The 21,581-nt window shown below is 45.9% G+C and overlaps 1 protein-coding gene across 2 annotated transcripts in view; it reads right to left on the bottom strand.

Moving 5' to 3' along the window:
* ETV5 (ETS variant transcription factor 5) overlaps positions 1-11,646 on the bottom strand; it is a 60,812-nt gene extending 49,166 nt beyond the window's left edge. The window contains exons 1-5 of one of the 2 annotated variants that reach the window (XM_042956046.1): positions 11,362-11,646; positions 7,889-8,007; positions 7,664-7,751; positions 7,459-7,506; positions 7,314-7,364 (exon numbers count right to left, since the gene is read on the bottom strand). In XM_042956046.1, the coding sequence (XP_042811980.1) occupies positions 7,314-7,364; positions 7,459-7,506; positions 7,664-7,751; positions 7,889-8,007; positions 11,362-11,581 (526 nt within the window). In that variant the 5' untranslated portion in view covers positions 11,582-11,646. Of the gene's footprint in view, positions 1-7,313; positions 7,365-7,458; positions 7,507-7,663; positions 7,752-7,888; positions 8,008-10,911; positions 11,044-11,361 lie in introns of those variants that run through there. The other variant, XM_042956047.1, reaches the window with a different exon arrangement.
* Between the last annotated feature and the right edge of the window lie 9,935 nt (positions 11,647-21,581).

Raw genomic sequence — 21,581 nt, 5'->3', positions numbered from 1 at the left:
AGCAGCCCTACCCCAGAAGCCCAGGCCGGCAGCCTGGCAGTGGCGGGGTTAAAGCCAGCACTTAAAAGAAAACTGGAACCCCATTAAGCCCGGGCTCATTAAGCCCAGGCTCGGAGAACAGGGAGCAGCGGGGAAGCCAAAGGAAACTAATTTTGGAGGTTCTCCAAGCTGCCAATCACAAGCATATTTCTAACAGTCCCAGTGTTGTTTGAGTTGGTTGTTTTTCCACAGGCTGCACAATAGGGTCTGGTTATTCATTGAAAAAGTCTGCAAGGGAGCCCCGCCCTCCATTCACAACCAATTTGGAATGCTCCATTCAGGCAAGAGGGGGACTCAGCAGCTCAGCTCGCTGGGGCAGACGGAACAGAGCCCAGCTGTCGCCACAGGGACGCTTGCTCACCCAGTGCGCTGTGTTTATGTAAGAAATTCAGACACTGCAGGCGCCTGCCTGCTCTGCACCCTCCCTAAGATTCAGATGGCCAAGACCCTGGCTGAAATCTGAAATCTGCAAGGATGTGCAAGTCAGCTGTAAGGTCAGCAAGTGCCCTCTGGCAAAAGAAAACTATCCAGTGCTGCCCTGTTCAGAATCTGACTATAGCTACCAGCTGAGAGAAACAGACTTCACAGGTATTTCTCCTGCCTCCCGGGGGCAAGCTGGTTTGTATTAGAGGACAGCTCTCTATGGAACTCAGCCTTTCCAGACTCCCTGCTTTTCCATTCACTGCCAATAGCTACATCAGGAGCCACCTGGCATCCTCCCCAAGGGAGAGGGTCTCTGGAGACATTACTAGATTCTCTGGCTGCAGAGAGGGGAGGATGCAAGCCACCTATTAAGAACAGCTTCACAGTTCTTTTACTGGTTTCACATCGGGCTTGGAAGGTTTATAATCTGTGCGTGCTCACTCACACACACACACACACACACACACACACACACACCATGCCCAAGAGACATCAAAAGGGAAGAGCATGAGTATCTGGGGTTGGCGGGTGGAAACTACTCCAAGGACAACACAAAGTACAAGGCTAAAAACTGGTTAGGTTTCTTCGAGATTTTTTCCCAACTTTTCAATAATTACCCTGAAGGAGATCTGATAAAGCCAGTCTGACAGCCAGAGTTTATTGCAAGAAAAGCATACTACTTTATGAAAATCAAATCCATAAATTAGCTCATGGGTTGTTTCCTTTTTTCCATAACACATTTGGCTATTTTCAAATACCTTCTGTTTACCTCTTCTCATTGCCTGCCCCCATTACCAACACTAGTGAACCCAGATGGGGACATGGGAAGCATTCCTCTATAGTTTTTCTGACCACAGAATCCCCATTTGGTTCCTTGGCTGCTCTGCAGACCAGTGGCAAACTCCTGGCCTCCTGATAGCTAGATCTTTTCTTTCTCCCTGGAGTCTTTGCACCCTACACTGCCGCTTTCCCCCAGACGCTTCCTCTTCCTGGGCAGGGGAGCCCCCTTTATTTGCTATAGAGGGGCTCTTCTCCTTGAGAGGAGCTGCTACTCCATTGTCATCTACCTGCCAAGCCTAAAGTGTTCTTATATTGTGGTTACACACACACACACACACACACACGCACACGCACACGCACACACACATTCACACGCGCCCACCAGTATCTACACTAGGGGCCAGCATCTACACTACGGCCCCTCCTTTAAGCTGAGCCTCTCAGAAGGCTGGGACAATGACAGAAACCGTCGACCAAAGCCTCTGTTAAATGAGCTTGATGAGTTCACAAAATGAATTTTTAAAAAAGCAACCTAATCCGGTACTGGCATCAGCATGCCTGGCACTTGTCCAAGAGCTGGGAGCTGCAACATGACAAGACTCTGAGCTCCTTGGATTCCAAGAGGAGAAGCACTGTGTGCCAGGGCACAGATGGGGCCCAAGCTGCCTCAAGGGCAGCCATGTGCCTGAGAGGGGGCTGTCAGCCTCTGAGCCTGGAGGTACTTTACCACCACTGAAACTGGAGAAACATGTGGAGGGTACAGTCTCTGGGTAGAGAATCACACACCCCACCCAACCCCACCACCACCACCGTTTTTTCCTGGGACTGAAATTAAAACAATGATACTCTAAGATGGGAGAAATGGCAGATAATACAAATTCTCAGCTGTATCATGCTATCTACGTCTTAATCTTATAAAAGTAAAGAATGCTGAAAACTGGGGATAGATGGTAATTTCTCAATTGCTACCAGGATTTTGTTACCTCTGGAATCTACATAAGCGATCTGCCTGGGGCAGACACACATGTAATTCCCCATCCCAAGTCTTTCTTGCCAAGCACAAAGGTCTGGGAAGGTTACTGGGTCTTATTAGAGGCCTAAGAGCTGTAAGACATCGAAGAGGAAGAGAAAAATTCACTGGTTTCAGTACGCCTGACTAAATTAAATGAGATAAAATGGATTCTGTGTGAACATATGGCTCTCTTAGGTAACTGGGAACTCTAGGTCTTGGATCCTTAAGAGTCCTGGTCTAAGGATCTTGGAGGCTGGCTATCAAAACAGGAAGGATTTCAAGTCACTTAGCACCCTCTCAGTGGTAAGGTAGTGGGCTAGCTAACAAAGACTTTGAAAGTTACACTGTAGCCTGGAGTCAAATAACCTCTCCCCCCCACATATCCCTCTGGCTTCCTGGATGTAGCCCTCTTCTGTCTTCTACCTTCAGAACTCTCCAGAGCTCTTGAAAAAGACAAACTGATAGCCTTGACTCCTTCAAATCTCTTATTTTCAAAATGCCTACTGTTGTTTTCTTACTTTCCATAACAAAAAGAATTTGGGATGATCTTTTCAAATAAAAATGGCCCAAGGCCACACAGAAAGTAAACCCAGAGTTTTGTTACAAACTGGGTCCAAAATGATGTGCCCTTTACAAAAGGAAGGCACCGCCTCTACTATGTCAATTTCATATGTAGTAAAAAAAAAAAAAAAAAAATCCAGTTGAATAATCTCATATTGAAACAAGATTAAGATCAATGTGTTTTAGGATCAAGGGCTGCCATAACAGTTCATTCTATTTTCCCAGCCACCTATTACAATGTATTTATGAAAAGTCGATTTTATCAGTTAATTAGCCAGTCCTTAGGAAATTACTAGTACTTCCTTCAGTCGGTCCAAATTCTTTTTGAAACACAGATCTAAAAAAGAACACTTCAAGGGGAAAATAAGGTCATTTAGATTTTCCAACAATTCTCTAATTATATTTGCTATGGAAGCCATGGTTTTATTTTATTTATTTAAAAAACTTTTTTTTAATGTTTATTTATTTTTGAGAGAGGCAGAGACAGAATGTGAGTGGGTTAGGGGCGGAGAGAGAGGGAGACACAGAATCTGAAGCAGGCTCCAGGCTCTGAGCTGTCAGCACAGAGACCGACGTGGGGCTTGAACTCACGAGCTGTGAGATCATGACCTGAGCCGAAGTCGGTTTCTCAACTGACTGAGCCACCCAGGTGCCCCCAGAGGCCATGGTTTTAAAATAAGATTTTTATCATGCTTTTTCCCCAGTGTAAAATATTTTTGTTGTTCAAGATGCTGACAGTTAAATATTCACAATATCACAATTGAAACAAATGCATGAGATTAAAAATAAAATTAGAACTGAAATCTGCATTTAAAAAATACTACTATGAATATATGCTAAAATCTAGTAATATCCTTAAATGCCCAAGCATTTAGCCCAGAAAAATTAATGTAAGCCCCCCACAAATCTAAGCTCTTTGAGTTCCAATCTTATCCATGGCTTTGATTTATAGTTAATTCTATGAAAGTGTGTGGTAAAAATGTACACACATCTAACTGCTGACCCAGATTTCCTGGTTTGTAACTCTGTGTGTTAATATACGTATCTAGCTACACACACATTTATATAGATATACATGCATTCACACACTTATTTATATTATATAAGATATATACACACAGCTTTATCTGTATGCACATTAAGGTGTCTTGTAGAAAAGATGTCAGTTTTGTAATTTTTCTGTTTTATAGGTCTCTTTCTTCCAAATCCTAGATAGAAATACTCAAAGCACCAAGATATTTAATCTGTCTCTCAGCATCATGGAATGAAGAAATCTGAGGTGTCAGACTGGGTAGCCGGCAGTCTCCCTAAGTCTTTCCTGAGTGCTGGCTCTAGGTCTTTGAAATAATGAGGGAGAGCCCAGAACTCACCTGTACATGCCAGTACCCCCTGGGTCTGCAGCTTTGTGACAGTTTCTTTAAGGATCTTATTGTGTAACTTTTTCCTCTTCATTTCACCTAACCTCTCCATTTGCCTCAAACCACCAGTCAGTCTCTCCAGTTACCTGGACCTTATATTAGCCCCTCTGTAAAATGAAGGAGTTGGGCAAGACTATCTCTACAAGGGACTTGCAGCACAAACAATCCATAATCTTCAAGGTTACTTCTCAGGACCAAGGAACAATGGGGGACACTGGTAGAACTCCTATGGTCTACAGGCTGTCCTTTCTGTTCCCTTGAATTTGACCTTTAAGAGTTTCCAGTGGGGGATGCTTTACTAATGTCTGTATTTGTGATGTAAAGTGAAATCTATACAGCTAGAAGTAAGCTGAACATTTCTAGAAGACAACAATGGTTTCATTTATTCAAATAACACTTATGGATGGATGCCTATGGGTAGGAACCCAAATCTGGAAAACTTACAAAATATAATCTCTTTAGAAGCTGAGCTCATAGCACTTACTGAAAAAAGTAAGCTATAATCTTCAAAATTGACATTCTGAAATAAAAACAATTACCCAGATTACTTAGTATTTCTTTTTCTCTCATACATACATACACACAGACTCTCACTGCCTCTCTCTCTCTCTTACACACACACACACACACACACACACACACACACACACAGTAATCAAATGATCGTTAAAAGGAAAGGTAGACTATAATCAGTGGCAGGCCACAGAAACATACTTGTTACAAATGCTTTTGCAACTACAGGGAAAACGTTTGTTTTACTGGGCAAGTGCAAGTTTGGTTTATAGTTCATTGATTGGCTGATTCAAATCAACTCATAAGATTTTATTAAATTTGAGTGAGTTTCTCCCCCCTCCCCTGGCATAGTCATGGGCTCTTCCAGAAGGTGACTACAGTGAAAGTTAATCCACAATCCAAGGCTGTGACATGTGCTACCGGGAGTAAGCCCAGCCCAAGGCTCTGCCAGCTCCCATGCATCTACACTGGCCATCCCACAACTGAAGGCAAACCAGTCACACTTAACAGTAAGGAGGAACAGCTCAAAGACATCCCACCCCACACTTGTATTTTTACCTAACCTCTAAGGCCAGGTGATCTATTTGAAGCTATCCTTCTTAAGGCTCTATCTCCCAAAATAAGAGTCAGAGAGGGGGAAAGAATTATTAACAGACTTTTTGAGGCTTCTCAACCATCTGTTTTATCCTTAAAGTCCAGAAAAGCTCAACCTGAAGAAGTTAAAGCAAAATGCAAACAAAGTAAAAAACACATCACACTTGGTAAGCAGAAATATCTCCCAAAGCATGTCCATTTTAGGTAGGTATGGCAATTTAATTAGAGTTTAGCACATTCTATTCGTTGAGCAGGAATTACTTCTAAGGAGCCAAACAAAACACATTTATTGATTCCTTCTCTTTAGCCTAACATCTCTCCAAATATAAATCTTGTTTATGGACATCTTTCTCTCAAGAGTCTACCTTTGCTTCAGTTACATAAAATAAATTTGAATGCAGTCACCTCATCTCCCTTTTAACTCTTTGGGTTACGGAGAAACAAACAGAAGTGTCATAAAAGCATTTCAAAGAACTTCTGCCAAGAAAGCTCCCAGGCTGCAGTTTCTGCTGCTCTGAGCAGAAACGGGAAAGGCTGGGCCAAATTGTCAACACAGAACAAAGTGGGATTACAAATCCTGTCTTTTATCTTGCAACACACACACACACACACACACACACACACACACACACATCTGGGTTATCTTTAGCCTTTTAGTGGCAAGCTTCCCAATCACTTGAAAGCAATCAAAGGGCAATAATTAACATGCACTTACTTTCCTATAGAAAACAACTATAGCAAGCTGTGACAACGCTAAGGTAACTATGCATCTGTGGGTTATAGTTTATCCCCTTTAAAAGTTTCATGGCACTGTGCCTTGAAAAGGAGGTCTATCATTAAAGAATGTTTAGATGGTCCATCTGGTCTTTCATCTAATGACTCAGAACACCCAGCTTTTACTTCGATACAAAGATACCCCCTCTTTCCAGTGGCATTTATGCACACACACGCACACACGCGCGCACACACACACGATAAAACAAAAAAACAAAGCCAGGAAGAAATTTGTTGGTGCAAAATGAGAAATCGAATCCTTGCCTGGCTCAGGTGTTTGCTATTATAAACTATGACTAAGAGACATGAATTTCTCTATGATGCAACTCTCAAGAGAGGCAACGTTTTCTCCAGGCCTCTCTTAAACCTGCTCACTCGCCAGTGACTAATGTTCTCTAGAGCTGCCCTGTGCCACTCACATTTCATCAGCCGGCTTTGTCCTTGATAGCTCTGCCTAGACCATAAAAGCTCCCAAACCTGTTGAGGACAGCCCTGAAAGATCAGTGCAAAGCTAACCATGTCCTTACCAGCGCCCAGAGTCATCTTTTGAGCTTCCTGCTGCATTTGGTATCTCAATGATAGGAGCACTTAATGACCATTTGAAGAAAAAGTTTTCACTCCCCTCTGAAAGATAAAGTCCTAACAACTGTATGAAAAATAAGGGTAAATCAGGTCACGCCGTGACCACCCTCTGTCAACCCAGAAGTAGAAACAAAATTGACAACATGTGGGGAAGCTACAATTAACTGGAATCTTCCATTAACTATTTTCTGCACCTTTTAAAAGAGAAAGAATGTCAGGTTCATGATCTGCATCAAGGACTTAATTTATAAAACAAACAAAAAACACCATATGATAATGTCTGGTTAATGGATGCTAAGGCCAACATCTTATATATATAATGTCAATCGATTTATAATTTTGAGTTTGAAGCCTTGCAATATTCTTAGGCAAAAAGAAATTTAGGATGAAACTGTGTTCAGTAAATCTCACCTGCAATAGAATAAAAGCAGTTTAGAAATAACTCCAACAAAGAATGAAACAGAAGTTTTGGGGGTTAACTTTGAATTACTAAAAGAAACTAAATGCATTCCACTGTCCGAATATGCTGGCGACGGCCGAAAAGAGTTTTCCACGCATGGATGTTCCAAGACCAAACATTTTCAGAACAAATGTGCCGCCACCAGAAAGGTACTTACAGTTATCAGACTGGAAATCTGGGACAAACTGTTCATCATCAGGAACTTGTGCTGGAAAAGAGATTTTTTATTTTAGACCTTGAAGTTTTATTAAAAAGCACAGGAAAATGTTTTCTATGGAAACTCAGACAGCCAAGAAACTTGCCTTCAGCTAACCAAGCCTCTTGAAGTTGACTGAGATCCTGAAACAACTCTGGAATTGAAAACAGAAGACACCAGCATGAGAACTCCTGGGGGTGGGGGTGGGGGTGGGGGCAGAAGACTGAGGGCGAGTCTGCGCTCCATTCACAGAGAGCTGTTCATAGAGGGCCTTTGGAGGAAGCCACAGCCCCAAGGGAAAGCTTCACTACCTTCAGAATCATGGGCCAGATCTGTGTCCAAAAACTTCCTCTTTCTGTCAATCACAGGCCGCCCTCTACATTCCTCTGACCGAGATTTCTGAAAGAGGCCAAAAGACAGTGAAGGCTCAAGGGTAAGAAAGGGGTCAAAAAAGGGGGTTGTGCCACTAAACCAATAAGGAGAAGATTCATATTCCAAGAGGGGGAACAAAACAAACCAAAGCCACATAAACTTACCCCTGGGACCATAAAAGGGACTTGCTGATCATAAAACCCATCCATGGTGCTTCCAACGCCTCTAATATCACTTTGAAAGGTTTCAGCATTGAGTAATTTCTGGGAGGAAAGGGGTCCTCCTGTAATATGAATTTGGGAGATTTTAACTGAGAGGGGGGATGGGAAGAGAAATGAAGTAATTACTATTGCTTTCTTTAGGGATTGTGCAAAATCACTACCTTTCTCTGAGGTACTTAAAGCCTGCTCAAGGTGTGAGCTTTACAGACTAAAAGTTCTCTTGGTTAAGGGCATCAAAGGTTCTTCACGTACTTCGAGTCACATCGATTTACCTAGCTATTGTTCCCTCTCTCTGTTATCATTAACATGGTAAGTTACCTGCTACTAACTGCTCCCTATATAAACAAAGCCCCAAACCCCTTATTTTCATTATAAAAGGGTGATTTCAAGATTCTCTCCAATAGAAGATTCTCCTGGGCATTGGTAATGTTAGGTCTTTTTTTTTTTTTTTTTTTTTTTAAATAAGTTCATTCTTGACAGTACAGTGACAGGAAGTAGAGAAAATGGGTTTAAGCATTCCAAATTATTGGCAATTAAGAATCTGACATACATAGTGTTTCTAAAAGTAGTTTGTAGGTCAGTGGTAAAACACCGCATATAGTTCCAGGGATATATCGATCAGAAGTATACTTAATCTTCACACAACACTCTTTTAAAACCTAAATCTTCTATGCAAACAGATATAGTGTCTGTCATGTCACAAATACTCCTATGGCAACTTACAGAAATATCTATGATACCACCAATTTCTTTTTTCAACGTTTTTTTTTTTTTTATTTATTTTTTATTTATTTTTGGGACAGAGAGAGACAGAGCATGAACGGGGGAGGGGCAGAGAGAGAGGGAGACACAGAATCGGAAACAGGCTCCAGGCTCCGAGCCATCAGCCCAGAGCCTGACGCGGGGCTCGAACTCACGGACCGCGAGATCGTGACCTGGCTGAAGTCGGACGCTTAACCGACTGCGCCACCCAGGCGCCCCGATACCACCAATTTCTAAAATAAATAAGATAGCTACGAAAACTAAGGGATAAAGGAAACTAAATTCCACCACACATATTTTAAATGCATCTTTACCACAGGTCTTTAAAAACAAACATTAAAAGCAAAAGATCCATGTAAAGAAAATTCAGTTTGTTTCTTATCGTGAAGTCAATTTTCCTCAAACTTGCCAAAAAAAAAAAAAATTTTTAAACTTGTTTCAGCACTGTCCAGTCTTGCAGCTAGGAAAACAGGTTGAAGGTCAAAATGGAAAGGAGGGAACTATTTTCTAATTTGGAAGGAATCAAGTAACAATTTTAGGAAGGTACCATCTTCCCAAACACTTTGTTTCATTCTCCAAACAGAGATGCAGTTAAATCAAAAAAATGGAGAAAACAGGAATTTCATTTACCCCATCTCTAAATAATGCAAAATGCTTAAGGATAATTCTTTTGTTTGCCTTGTATACAAATTTTTAAAAGGGAACTTTCTCTCCGTGGGCAATTCCGTCCAGTGTGTTTTTCACTTTGTGGACAACATCAATTTTTTTAAGTGAGCAGGGTACAAGAAAACCCTTCATGGCCAACGTTCTCTCAGCACTGGGGCCCAAGTAATCAGGTATTTTCAAAGTCAAAGAGAAAGAAGGAGAGGAGCAAAACTGCACACAGTCCATAATTTCCTAGAAAAACACTCGTTAGCCTGCCTGCGTGCCTTCCAAACAGCGCTAAACGTTCAGAATAAAGCCTCTTTCTCAAATGTCACCAACCCGTAGAGAAAATCTGAGAAACATCGGCAGTGAGTTCAGGGCCATGAAAATGAGTCCTCTGTAGCTTTCAAAATCTGTCAGATTAAATCGTGACCTTAGAAATTCTTAAATGTCTATGGGGAAAGGGGACAACGGGGAAAAGATCGGAAGGGGGGCATGTTTTCAGAGCCTCACGATGAAATCAATTGCAAAATACTTCACCAGGAAGAGCAAAAATACCTTTTCAAAAATCAAGTAAAAGACAGAAGCTACCATAAGCGAATCCAAAAGAGGCATCGAGGATGTTTAAAGCAGCTCTCAGAGTTCAAGGGCTAGGAAAATCGTGTTCAAAGTATAATTTTTTAAAAAACCTGAAGAGAGTTTAAGCCACTTCCTTTGTGGTCCCCCCTTCCCAGTGCCCCCAGGAAAACTTTAACGCGGCGCAGCGGCGCGATCGAGGCCCCTCCCCCGCGGCGCGCAGCGGGCCTGGTTTTATGAATGGGAGAGCGAGCCGCGGCCGCCACATCAGGTAAAGGCTGTAACTGGATCCTTCGCGCTGGGCCCCATTCACAAAACAAGACACACTTCCACCCAATTCCCAGCCTTCCCCATTCATGAAAACTCCTTCAGATGCACCCCCGCCCCCACTCCCAACGCACGCCCAGCCTCCGACGCAGGCCCCTCACCCCAGCGATTTAGGAAGAAAGCTCAATGCTTCATTCACAAAAAGGGATAGAAAAAAAAAAAAAAAAAGCCGCAGGGAGCAACGAGCCAACGAAAGAAACCCGCTTCATTCATAAAGTCATCCACATTCATAAAACCGACCTGCGGCGCGGGGCGCTACCAACCTCTTCCAATGCCCCCAGCCCTCCAAACCTCCAAACATCTCTCCTTGGCACTGCTCCTCAATAGGAGTTCGGTTCCCCCCAGAGGTCTCCTCTCTGAAAATGCGGACAGATCCCTAATCCAGTGCGAGGCTCCAGCATCTCTCCATCCCCCCCCCTCCGCACCCGTTTTCCCCACTATTCCCAGGCCGCTGCTCCGATGCTCCCCGATTTCTCGAGAACCGCGGTGCAGCCTGACGCCCTCAAGCTGCTGGGGGTGGGAGTTGGGGGATTGAGTGTCCACTTTCCACAATTTGAAACTTGCAAGGCCTGCCTAAGTTCCTGGCCAACCCCCAACCCCTCAGGCTGCACATGCCTGTGTCACTTAACCCCTCCCGGTGCTTTGGGGGACATCACCTCTCAAATATTCCACCTTCAAGCTGCTTCCCGCCCCCTCCTCTCCACTGCAAAGCTCCGCCGGGCGTCTCTTCTCGCGAGCCTCCAAGTCTCCCCCGGGTTCTCAGACCTCCAGAGATGGTAAAGCCCCGCAACTCTGCACCGCCCCCCCCCCCCAATCCGCACCCAGGAGCCCCCGCATCTTGCACCCGGACGCGCCTCGGGGCGACGTGCGGAAACCCGCTCTCTGCGCGCTCCGGAACCGTTAGCCCCCTCACCTCCTCCCAGAAACCGAACCGGACCGGGCCACGAGAGGAGGGGGCGCCCGGCTCGGGGGGTGGCTCAGTTGAGATAGAAAGTGCACCCCGACTTTGAGGATTCTGAATCAGCCAGTGAACTCTCGCCGGCTGGGCCCTTCGGACCCGTTCCAGGACACCCCGATGCCCCCCTGCCTCCTCGACGCCCCCTCACCTGAGGCAGCCGCTTTCCTCCCGTTGCAGCGGCCCCGGGGCGCAGGCGCGCTCACGCACGCGCGCACCGGGCCTGGGCGCCTGGGCGAATGGCTGGGCCGAACCGCTCCGGGGACGCTGAACCGCTCCGCGCACCAGCGGCTGGACTCTGCGCCGCAGCTGCCAACCAGGCTGGAGCGCTGGCCCGGCCCCCTGGGGCCTGCTGCTCCGCCCGTCACCATTGGCCCGCACTCCTAGCTCAGCCTGGTTCTCATTGGTCCGAGGCCGCCCCAGCGCCTGTCCATCACGTCTTGTTTACCCTGTCTGCGGGCAAATCCAGCCAAGCCGCCCCATCAACTCCAGTTCCCATTGGTTAATATTGCCTCCCTTCCCACCCCCTCAGGGGTCTGTTTTACATAATTTATGCACCGGGGGCCATTGGCCAATCAGCACAGGCTTGTTTATATAATGAATGTAAGGACGTTTTTCATTCATAAAAAACGCGACCTGAGGGGGAAGCTTAGCTGAGTCAGTGAAGCACTTAAAGGGGCCGAAGCCAATAAGAGTCACGTTTACTTTCCTCCTATCAGCTCTCCCAACTTTTCACCGAGGGATGGCTCTTCCCCGTCCCCATTTACCCCTACTTCTCCACCCCCCCAACCCCCACCCCCCGCAACGCCACCGCCTGGATGGGTCGCTGGGCGCCAGACGTTCGCAGCTGCAGCACCAAGCAAAGTTATCATTTTAGAATTCAGGCGAGAGGAATTCGTCATTCCACCCAGAGAGAAACTCGCTGACCGACCTGGGCGTTCGGCCCACAGAAACACAGAAAACGGAAACCGAGCCCTCTAATCTTAGCTACCTTTAAGAGAGGCCTTAATTTCCTTTAACCAGGTTTCCAGTGAGGAAGAATAAGCAGTATCTCCCTTTAAAATCTGAGCTCTCAAATAGATTTTAGGTACTATTTTATACTGGCAAAGCCTAAGGCCCAACTAAATTCCGTTTTCTCCCCATGTTTAATTGCAGTTTACAACCTCCGCCAGAGTGAGTTCTGGAGCCCAGACGAGATGAGAGAGGGTCGGCGCTCAAAGAAATCCTCTCCGGGGACGGCAGCACCCGACCTAGAAACATAAATCCCTCCGAAACGGGCCTGCAGAGTTCGACCGCCTGCCTCCCTTCCGGGGCTGCTTGTTTTCCATTTAAGTGTTGAATGCAAGATGGTGCATTTGCGAATTAGATCCCGTGCAGCTGGGAACGACGAGAAGCTACTCCGCTTGCCAAACGATCGGGCACTAACTGCAATTGCTGAGATTCTTAACAGGGTGTTCCAGGAAACACATAAATAAGCAATCCTCTCCCCTCTCTGCCCTTGCTACCCACTTCTGTGAAGGCTGGGGGCAGCTCTGCGCTCCTCCAGGATGCTGGGGTGCCCTACCACCATTCACCCAGTGAATAGGGAGGAAAGACATCAAGTTAGGAGAAAGCCCTAGTGAAGGAGGTCCCAGGGTAGCCAACTGTGGGGCTTCCGCCCCCCCCCCCCCCGCAACATTCATGAGGAATGCAGTGTGGTTTTTTAGAAAAAAATTTTTTTAATTTATTTTCATGTTTATTTATTTATTTTGAGAGAGCACACTCTGGGAAGAGGCAGAGAGAGAATCCCAAGCAGGCTCCAGCACTGTCAGCACAGAAACCAATGCAGGGACTTCATCTCAGGAACCATGAGATCATGACCTGAGCTGAAATCAAGGGTCAGATGCTTAACCAAATGAGCCACCCAGGCATATCCCCACCAAAAAACATTTTAAGTCACAATTTGCCCACCTTCTTTTCTGCTTCCATTTGTGTATCTTAAAGAGAGAAGCCACTTCGTTGGTCATTTATAGTCCAAGAAATGTTGGGCTTCAGCAAAGCGACCTGGAGTACCTTGATTGAGTCCTGGGCCCAGCACTGGCAGGGTGTGAGCTACTGGCTTTGCGAGAGACTGGAGTGGGCATGAGCTGCCGCGTGGGAACGTGCTCTGAACTTTTAACAAGCAGGTCCATGATACTTAATTTCCTAGTAGAGCATTTTGCTTCTGATCCCAGCTCTAGTACAGTTTTTCCCTTAGCGCCTCTCTTCATTCCCCAGGTAGTGCTACTTCTGTTTGGTGGCTGGAAATTTTACCCTAGTTCTGCTGTGCTTCCAACTGGTTGCTACCAGCCCTGAGGGCTTTTTCTATCCAGCTAAACTCCCAACCCAAGTTAGCCACCCATCTTCTTCCTGCCCAGCCTGGGCTGCCTCCACCCCACCTCCATCCCACACCATCTTCTTCTGCTTTCTGATCTAGTTTGTCCAGAAGAACTTTCCTATTCCTCTTCACTTCAGTCTGTTTCTCACGCCCCAGCGCTCCCGAAGGCCTGCAGCCCGCTCCACAAATCCTTACCATATTAGCCTTAGTACCTCAATCACAGTGTGACTCTGGTTATGGGGAAACAGTGAAGGACATTTCCCAGCAACTTCCTCCACAGGGTTGGTCTCGGTACCTGGAATGTGACTCATGACCTTTGCCTCAAGGCAAAGCCCTCCAGCCCACCTTGGGAAGAGAAGTTGGTATTTCAGGATTAAGTAGTAATAAAGAGTGGCTAAATTAGGGACAGCGGAAAAGTTGGGGGATGGGTTTTTATAAGAAGGTTGTCGCAGACACGAGAGCACGTATAGGGATTTACACCAGAATAGAGTTACTGCCAATTAAACATTTGGTTATTCAACTGGTAAACATTGATTTTGTACCAAATACTCAGCCAGACCCCGTGCTAGGCAAAAACGTTACGGAGATGAATAAAATCTAGTCTTTGTCTTAGAAGATCCTCCAATCTATTGCACAGTTCAGCAGCAGGAATTTACTGAGCGCTTAATATATCACTTGTTCATGCCACATACAATTCTCCACGGATTATCTCCCTTAATGCTCATAATAGTAGTGCTGGAGTGGTCGCTACAACTACTATCTGCATCTTGTGATGAGAAACTGAGGCACAGAGAGATTAAGTCACTTGCCAATGGCCACAGAGCTTGTAGGATGCTGAACCTGGGTGAGAACTAAGGCAGGCAGGCTCCAGAGTCTGTATGTGGGAAAAATAGCATGTACCTCGGCAAACCACCAGGAAATATCATTTGAACTCCAAATGGTGGAGGACAGAACTGGTTGCTATCACAGGGAAGCAGATTTTAGTCTTCTAAATGATAAAGCTAGATCATTAGGAAGGATTTGGGATGTTTAGAGTGGCCCAGTGAAGGAACACTCCCACTGGTAATGAATGAGTGTCCTGCCACGGGACAAAGTTACACGGAAAGATTTAGGGGTAGTGCAGAGGAACCACTGCCCTGGGGGTGAGAGGTGAACTCAGAGGAGTGTTCTAGCTCTAAGAGTCTATGATTCTGGAATTTGGAGCTTGTGTTAGACAGGGAGGTCCCTGGGCCCGGGCACCGTGGCTCTCGTGTGAGCTGTGAGGGTATAACTCATGATGACCCATCTCATCAGGCTGAGTCCTGGGCTCAGAGTTGGTTCCTTTTTGTTTAGTGTTTCTGATGTTTTTCCTTCATGTCTCTTCCTTCTTTTCTTCTGCTTCTCCTTCTTGATGATTTATGTCCTCTGCTCCCATCCCCATCCCACTCTCCATCTTCTCTGGTTATCTTTGCTTTATAAGAATTAAGGGTCAGTATTTAGAAGTTCTTTGTCTAGTACATTGAGTCTTTCCTCCTCAAAACATTATTTATTGGAAGTTTGGTTCAGCATGTGTTCTAATGTACCATTCCTTCTGCTCCAGGAGAGTAACGGGACTGCAAAAGATAACAAAAAGAGCAATCAGCCTCTGGAATGCTCATCTCATCTCGTGTCAACATAGCTATTGTCCTCCAGTGGTAGCAAAACTCACTTAATTACAATAGGACAACTCTCGCCTTGTTCTTCAATTTGCAGTCTGTCTTCAGGGAAACAGCATGGAAGGATGGAAAAAGAAGTCCCTTGCCCCAAGCCTGAAAATTTCTGTTTCGCTTAGAGGACAGCTTTTAAAGTTTTTCCTACAATTCCAAAAGTAAGTTAAAGTTTAAGGCAGGCAATCCTGCCTCCAGCTGATTGCCAAAATGGCAGTGGGAAATGTGTCTGTGTCCGGCTCTTTGTCCCTCACACTGGGAAACTGCTTCGCCTTCCTCTGTTAGAACTGTTGTGGTGAGTGTAGCCACGTGAAGAGGACTCCTTGTGGGCTACATGGTCCCTGGGGCCCTTTTCCATTGTGGTATTAGTAGGAGGAAGGGACTTGCGGACAATGTCAAAAAGGTAAGGAAATGTTTGTTTCGTCTTCAAGGGAGAGACAAAGAACTCCCTTTGGCTAGCACATCTTCCTTTCTAAAATTCAGGAGTAAATACCCTCAAAACAGAGGAGAGGAAAGAAAATGTTTTAGATTCAATGTCTCTTTAAGCAAATAGGGGCCATATTGCATACAGTGTTCCTTATAGCCAGGGAATAATAACAGCTGACATTTACTGAGTGCTTAATATGAGCCAGACACTTTTCCAAACCCTTCACATGTGTTAGCACATTTAGTCCCAACAACAGTCCTCTGAGGGAGGTCCTATTATTATCACCTCCACTTTTCACAGATGAGGAATTTTCGGTACAGGAAGGTTACATAAATCACTCCAGGTCACAGAGCCAGCACACAACGAGAGGGAGAGGGTACCTAAGGGGGCCCTTCCGGAGCCCCCCATTACCCACTCCGCTGGGCTGCCTCAGCCCCGGGGAAGGAAGGGGAATGACCACAGCCAGCACTGAAGGAGCACTTCACTATGCCGGGCCCGTTAGGGGACTGGCTTATAGTGACCCACTTGATTCTTCTACCAACCTGTGATGGAGACACCATTATTATCCCTATTTTACAGATGGGGAAACTGAGGCACGGAGAGGTTAGGTAATTTGCCTAAGATGTAAGAGTTGGAGTTGGAGTCAGGAGCTGATGAGGATCTTACTTACACAGAGTCCTTGCTCCAAAATATGTCAACATGAGGTCTAAGTTCCTGCAATCTCCCTCTGTTGATTTCCTTCACCCTGCCTTCACCTTGCCACTCCCATGGAAGTCCCTGTGCTTCCTCAGGAACTTGCTCCAGTAACCCCCACGTGACCTGGGAATTATTATCCTGGGTCAGCAAGACTTGGTCTCCATTAAGGACACTTTAGAAAGAGAATGGAAGTTACCTTCATGGTGCATCCCCTGTATGCCAGGCTCTACGCTAAATGCTTCACAGACGTCATCTTATTTAATATTCCCGACCGTCCTCAGAGGCAGTACCAATACCCAATTTGCAGCTGTGAAAACTGAGGGTCAAGGTGAGAGGTTAAAAAATATATCTGAGCTTTCATAGTTATGAAGGAGCAAGCCAGGCCTCTGACCAACTGGCCTCCTGGAACGTTAGTCTTCTCCTGGCTCATTTCCTAAGCTTGAGAACATCCTCTCTCCTGCTTCCTCCTCCTAACTTGAATTCTTAGATTTTATAAAGCATCTACCCTCAAGGGGCACATGTCATATTTAATGATTTTTTTAAAAGTTTTATTTATTTATTTTGAGAGAGAGAGAGAGGGCAGGAGAGGGTCAGAGAGAGAGAGAGAGAGAGAGAGAGAGAGACAGTCCTAGTCAGGCTCTGTCAGCACAGAGTCTGATGCAGGGCTCAAACTCCCGAACCGTGAGATCATGACCTGAGCCGAAATCAATAGTCCGACACTTAACTGACTGAGCCACCCAGGTACCCCGCATATGTCATAATTAGATTCCTGGTGGCTGAGGGATTTCTCCCGTAAGCCCAAAACTTAACACACACACACACACACACACACACACACACAAACAGTAGGGTGGAAGTCTTTGGAAACTTCCTATGGTTTCCCACAGCCTTCAGAAAGGAGTCGAGCTCTGCAGTGGCATCCCCACGATGCATGGCACACTGTCTTTCCCGAGCCTCCTGGGCCCTTCCGTGTGACCATACAGGACAGAGATGCTTGTTCATTGAACCAGTCACATGATGGCATCCAATTTTACCTCTGAGGCCCAAGAAGGATTGCGTGTCCTCACACGAAGGAGACTCAGGCTGCTGCAGCTTGGGGGGAATCCTGTGTCTTATCTTTAAAGTTCCCTTACTCCTTTTCCACCTTAGGTTGTCAATAAGAACTTCTCAATATGTCAAGAACGCGCTTCTCCAGCAGCCCTTCACATCTACCGTAATTTTCTGCTTCTGATCGCCAAGGGCTCGGAAAGCAGCAAACCATGTGAGGTAGAACTGGGCGTAGAGAAAGAGTCCGTGGGTTCTGAGTGAGAGCTAAAGGGCCCCTCCAATGGGGAAGTGGATGAAGTTGAATGTGTAGACTTGGCAAAGTCTATTTTGACCAGTCAGAGGCCTCTTTTTGCTTCCTTGTATGCGTTAGTGGGGAGTTGTGTATGGCCAGGGGTTAACACGGTGACATTCTCAGTTTAGCCCCCCCAAAGTGTGAGTAGCAGGCTAACTCAGAACTTGCCCGCCTCAAGCTCTGCGAGGCCTCACTTTGGCATCGCCCGTTGGCCCCAGGGGAAGAGCAGGCTGGCGGGGCTGGAATGTGGATTCTCTCATGGGCCTGCTTCAATGTGGCAGCTGGAGAGCGGGTGGTAAGGAGGGCGGTTCTTTCAGTTCTTGGCTTGGTTTGTTAAGCACCCACCTCTGCTTCAGCTCTGTCAGGCCTGTGGAGGGGGCTGTATTTATTTTGAGTTGGACAAAAGGAAAGATCAAGTATGGCCAGCTGGTAAGGGAGCCCCCAGGTGAGATGCCCCATCAGTGGATTTGGTCACCTGGCTTCAATCGGGCATCAGCCTGCCCTTTCACCCTGGGGCAGCCCTCCCCCTGATTGCCACACGAAGCCAAACAATCAGAGTGTTTGAAAACAAGCCGTGTCCTCTTCTGGCCCTCCTCCACCGTGATTCTTGCTAGTCGTCTCTCACCTGCCCCTTGGGCTCTGACTTGGGGCAGGACGCAAGCGCTGTAGGGAGCACAGCTTGGCTCCGTCTCCCCTGTCCTGTTGCTGAATATCTAGGAGGCCGGAAGGTCGGCATCCGCCCCTTAAGAGAGATTGTCAGCTTGGCGTGGTAAGGGAATGCTCAGACATCTCAATTGTGACCTATTTTGTGTGTTTGTTTACTTTTTACTGAAGTGTAACATCTAGATAGGCAGGTACACAAATCATATTTTTACAAAGCAAGAGCCTCTGTGCATGCAGACCTGGATTATAAGACAGAACATTATCAGCTTCCTGCTCCCAAAAGACCCCCTCGTGCCCCATTCTCCTCACTAAGTCCCTCTCCTCCCCTCCCCACAAAGGTAGCCACCATTCTGGCTTCTACTATCATAGATCAATCTTGCCTGTTTTTGTACTTTATATAGATGGAATCCTATAGTACATACTCTTCCATGTCTGGCTTCTTTTCTTCAACATTGTATTTGGCAGAGACATTCGTGCTGTCGTGTGGAATTGTGTGTCATTCATTCTCTGCTGTATAGTATCCCATTATATGAATATATTAAAGGTGACTCATCCAATTTACTGTTAATGGACTTTTAGGCAATTTCTAGTTTTTGCTATTACTAATGACACTGCTATGAACATTCTAGTAAGACTCTAGAGTGTGTTTTGGGGTAACATGGACCTAAATGAACCATTGAATTGGTTCATTTAAAATGTAGTCATAAGATTCAGTTTAGTGTCTTATTTTAGTGTCACATGAGTGACAGACTCATGACAAAGATCTCAACATCACAGAAAGGTGTAGAATGGAAAACAGAAGCCCCTACATCACCTCCCAGCCTGTACCCATTATACAGAATCATGCACTGTTAACGGTTTCTTGTGTATTATTCTAGATATGCTCTATTGCTTAGACAATAGTATCTAAGTACAGTATATGCAGTATAGCCTTAAAAAAACCCATACATTGGATTTTACTGCACTACGTTTCTGCCCCCTGCCCCTCCCCCCTTTAGCACTGTAGTGTCCCAGCAATAAGTGGATGAGTGTCTGGCCTTGGAAGGTGAATGGCCTGTCCCTCCTGTTGGATGAAGCTGGGCTATCACTTTTAATGGGCTGTTATTAAGGTAAGACACAGGGGAGTTTATGCAGCAGTAACTTTAATTTCTACTTCTATAAACATTTGTTGAGTGGCTGAGATCCTCAGTGTGAGGTTTGTCTGAGAAGAGCTCCCAGTCTGGTGGGAAGTGGGTGCAAGGCGCAACAACAAATAGCTATCATATGACGTTTACAGGTGTCGTAACAAAGACCCGTGAATGGGTTCTGGGAGTACAAATGAAGGAGCGGTGAGTACTTCCTGTTAGGGTCAAGGAAGGCACCCGAGAGAGCTGACATTTGGGCCAGCGCTGGAATGCTTAATTACTAGAACTCTGTTGGGCAGAGCAAGGAGGGAAAGGCCTTCCAGGCAAAAGGAACAACTCTCCCAAACATAGGGAGGCTGGGCAGAAACTGGCAGGTTCAGGGACTGGCCACTGCTCATGCGTGGCTAGACTGCAGGATGTTAGGGCCAGGATACGTGACTGAGACCAGGTAAAATAGGTGTTTTGGGGACAGGACATCACGGGTCTTATACCACCATTACATGGGTGATCATTCACATTTTGGAATCATGGGATACATCTCTTAGGTGCTTAAAAACAATCAGCCAAAAGACACAAAAAGATTGCCTCCAACATCGTATCCCTCGCGATGCTCTCAATTGAAGTATATATCACATTGCTCATGCGTCTGTATTGTCCATGGGACAAGCTCCTCTAATAGGGACCCTCTCATATGCTTGTCTGAATTACCCAGCCCCAAACACAGCACCTGCACTCAGCAAATGGTCACCAAAGGATGAACGAATGAGCAGCAAGTGATTTCGACTGCGTGGCAAAACTCTTGCTTGAGAAAGGGGGTGGCTGGGCTAGCTTCTCTTTGTGGATATGCTTCTAGGCACGCCCAGCTTCTCCTTGCCCACGTGGTGGGAGAGGAATGAGGAGCCGCTAACCTGGCTTCTGCACTCGCTCAGGGTGTGTGCTGAGGGAAGTGCTTCATTTCCTTAGCAACACTACCTGTGCCCTACATGGAGCTTCATTTCAGCCAGATTGGGGATGGCGTGGACCTTGGTGAAACCCTACAGCCTCATCTCAGCCCTTGGGGACCCACGGGAACTCATAGTGCGCTAAAATGTCCGCACCTTCCATTTCCATTTTGGAAATCCAGGCCTTGTTCAGAAAAAGGGGATCAGCTTCCTCATTGACTCATTCAGCCTACATCCTCCCCTGCAGGCGGGGCCTTATCCACTGGGCTGGCAACATTAAACACGTGTGAGAAACCACTTTCCCTTTCTCCTTAGTCTGCCTGGCCTTTCTAAATGCGCCAGCTCCCTGCACGAGGCCCCCCTCTGCACCTGGAGGGCCCCCTTTAGGCAGCCCAGAAAGAGCTGCATTTCTGCGTGACCTTCAAGGACTTTTTTTTTTTTTTTTACCAGGTAGCATCCAGGTTGGGAGAATTTCACATGCCCTTTGACTTGAACTGCCTTCGAAATCTTTCCTCACTCCTGTTGCTCTTTTCTGCATGCCTAATTGCTTTGTATATTTATCTGGATTTCATCTGGACCTTCCCACTTAGGAATGTTCATTTTGAACCTGGAAACTGACCTCAGGGCCTGTTCTGACAGAGTTGTCTCAACCACAGTAGAATATAAATGCTAAATATGGTCTTCCTCTTCCTCCCTATGTGTTAAACTGCCTTCAATAATGAGATGTAATTTTGCATTACGGGATCCGCATTTTACCCTTTCCAACCCACACACTCCTGAAAGAGTGAGGGTAGCATTCATTTACAACTACACGTATACCTTGCAAATGTAAATGGTAGCGAGGTAATCCATATGGTAATATGGCAATAGCTCTATAGTCTCATGTCTGGAAGAAACTCTTTGTTTGTTAAAAAATCTTCAGTGGGTTAGACTACGTCTCCCTGCATCCCAGATTCACTGCCTTCTCTTGCAGTTACTGAATTATACTTGCACTCCCTTGTGTGGTAATAGAGAGTGAATACAGAGCCAAAGTCCTACTTCATACCTCAGCCCCATCACTATTAAATATATGACTCTTGGTGCAGGCCACTTCACTTCTCTGCACACTAGTTTCCTATCTGAAAAATGGGAATAATAACT

Source organism: Panthera leo, chromosome C2 (genome assembly GCF_018350215.1).
Source record: "Panthera leo isolate Ple1 chromosome C2, P.leo_Ple1_pat1.1, whole genome shotgun sequence".
NCBI lineage: Eukaryota > Metazoa > Chordata > Mammalia > Carnivora > Felidae > Panthera > Panthera leo.
Note: the sequence above shows the minus strand (reverse complement) of the source record. Positions and strands in the feature narration are given on the sequence as shown.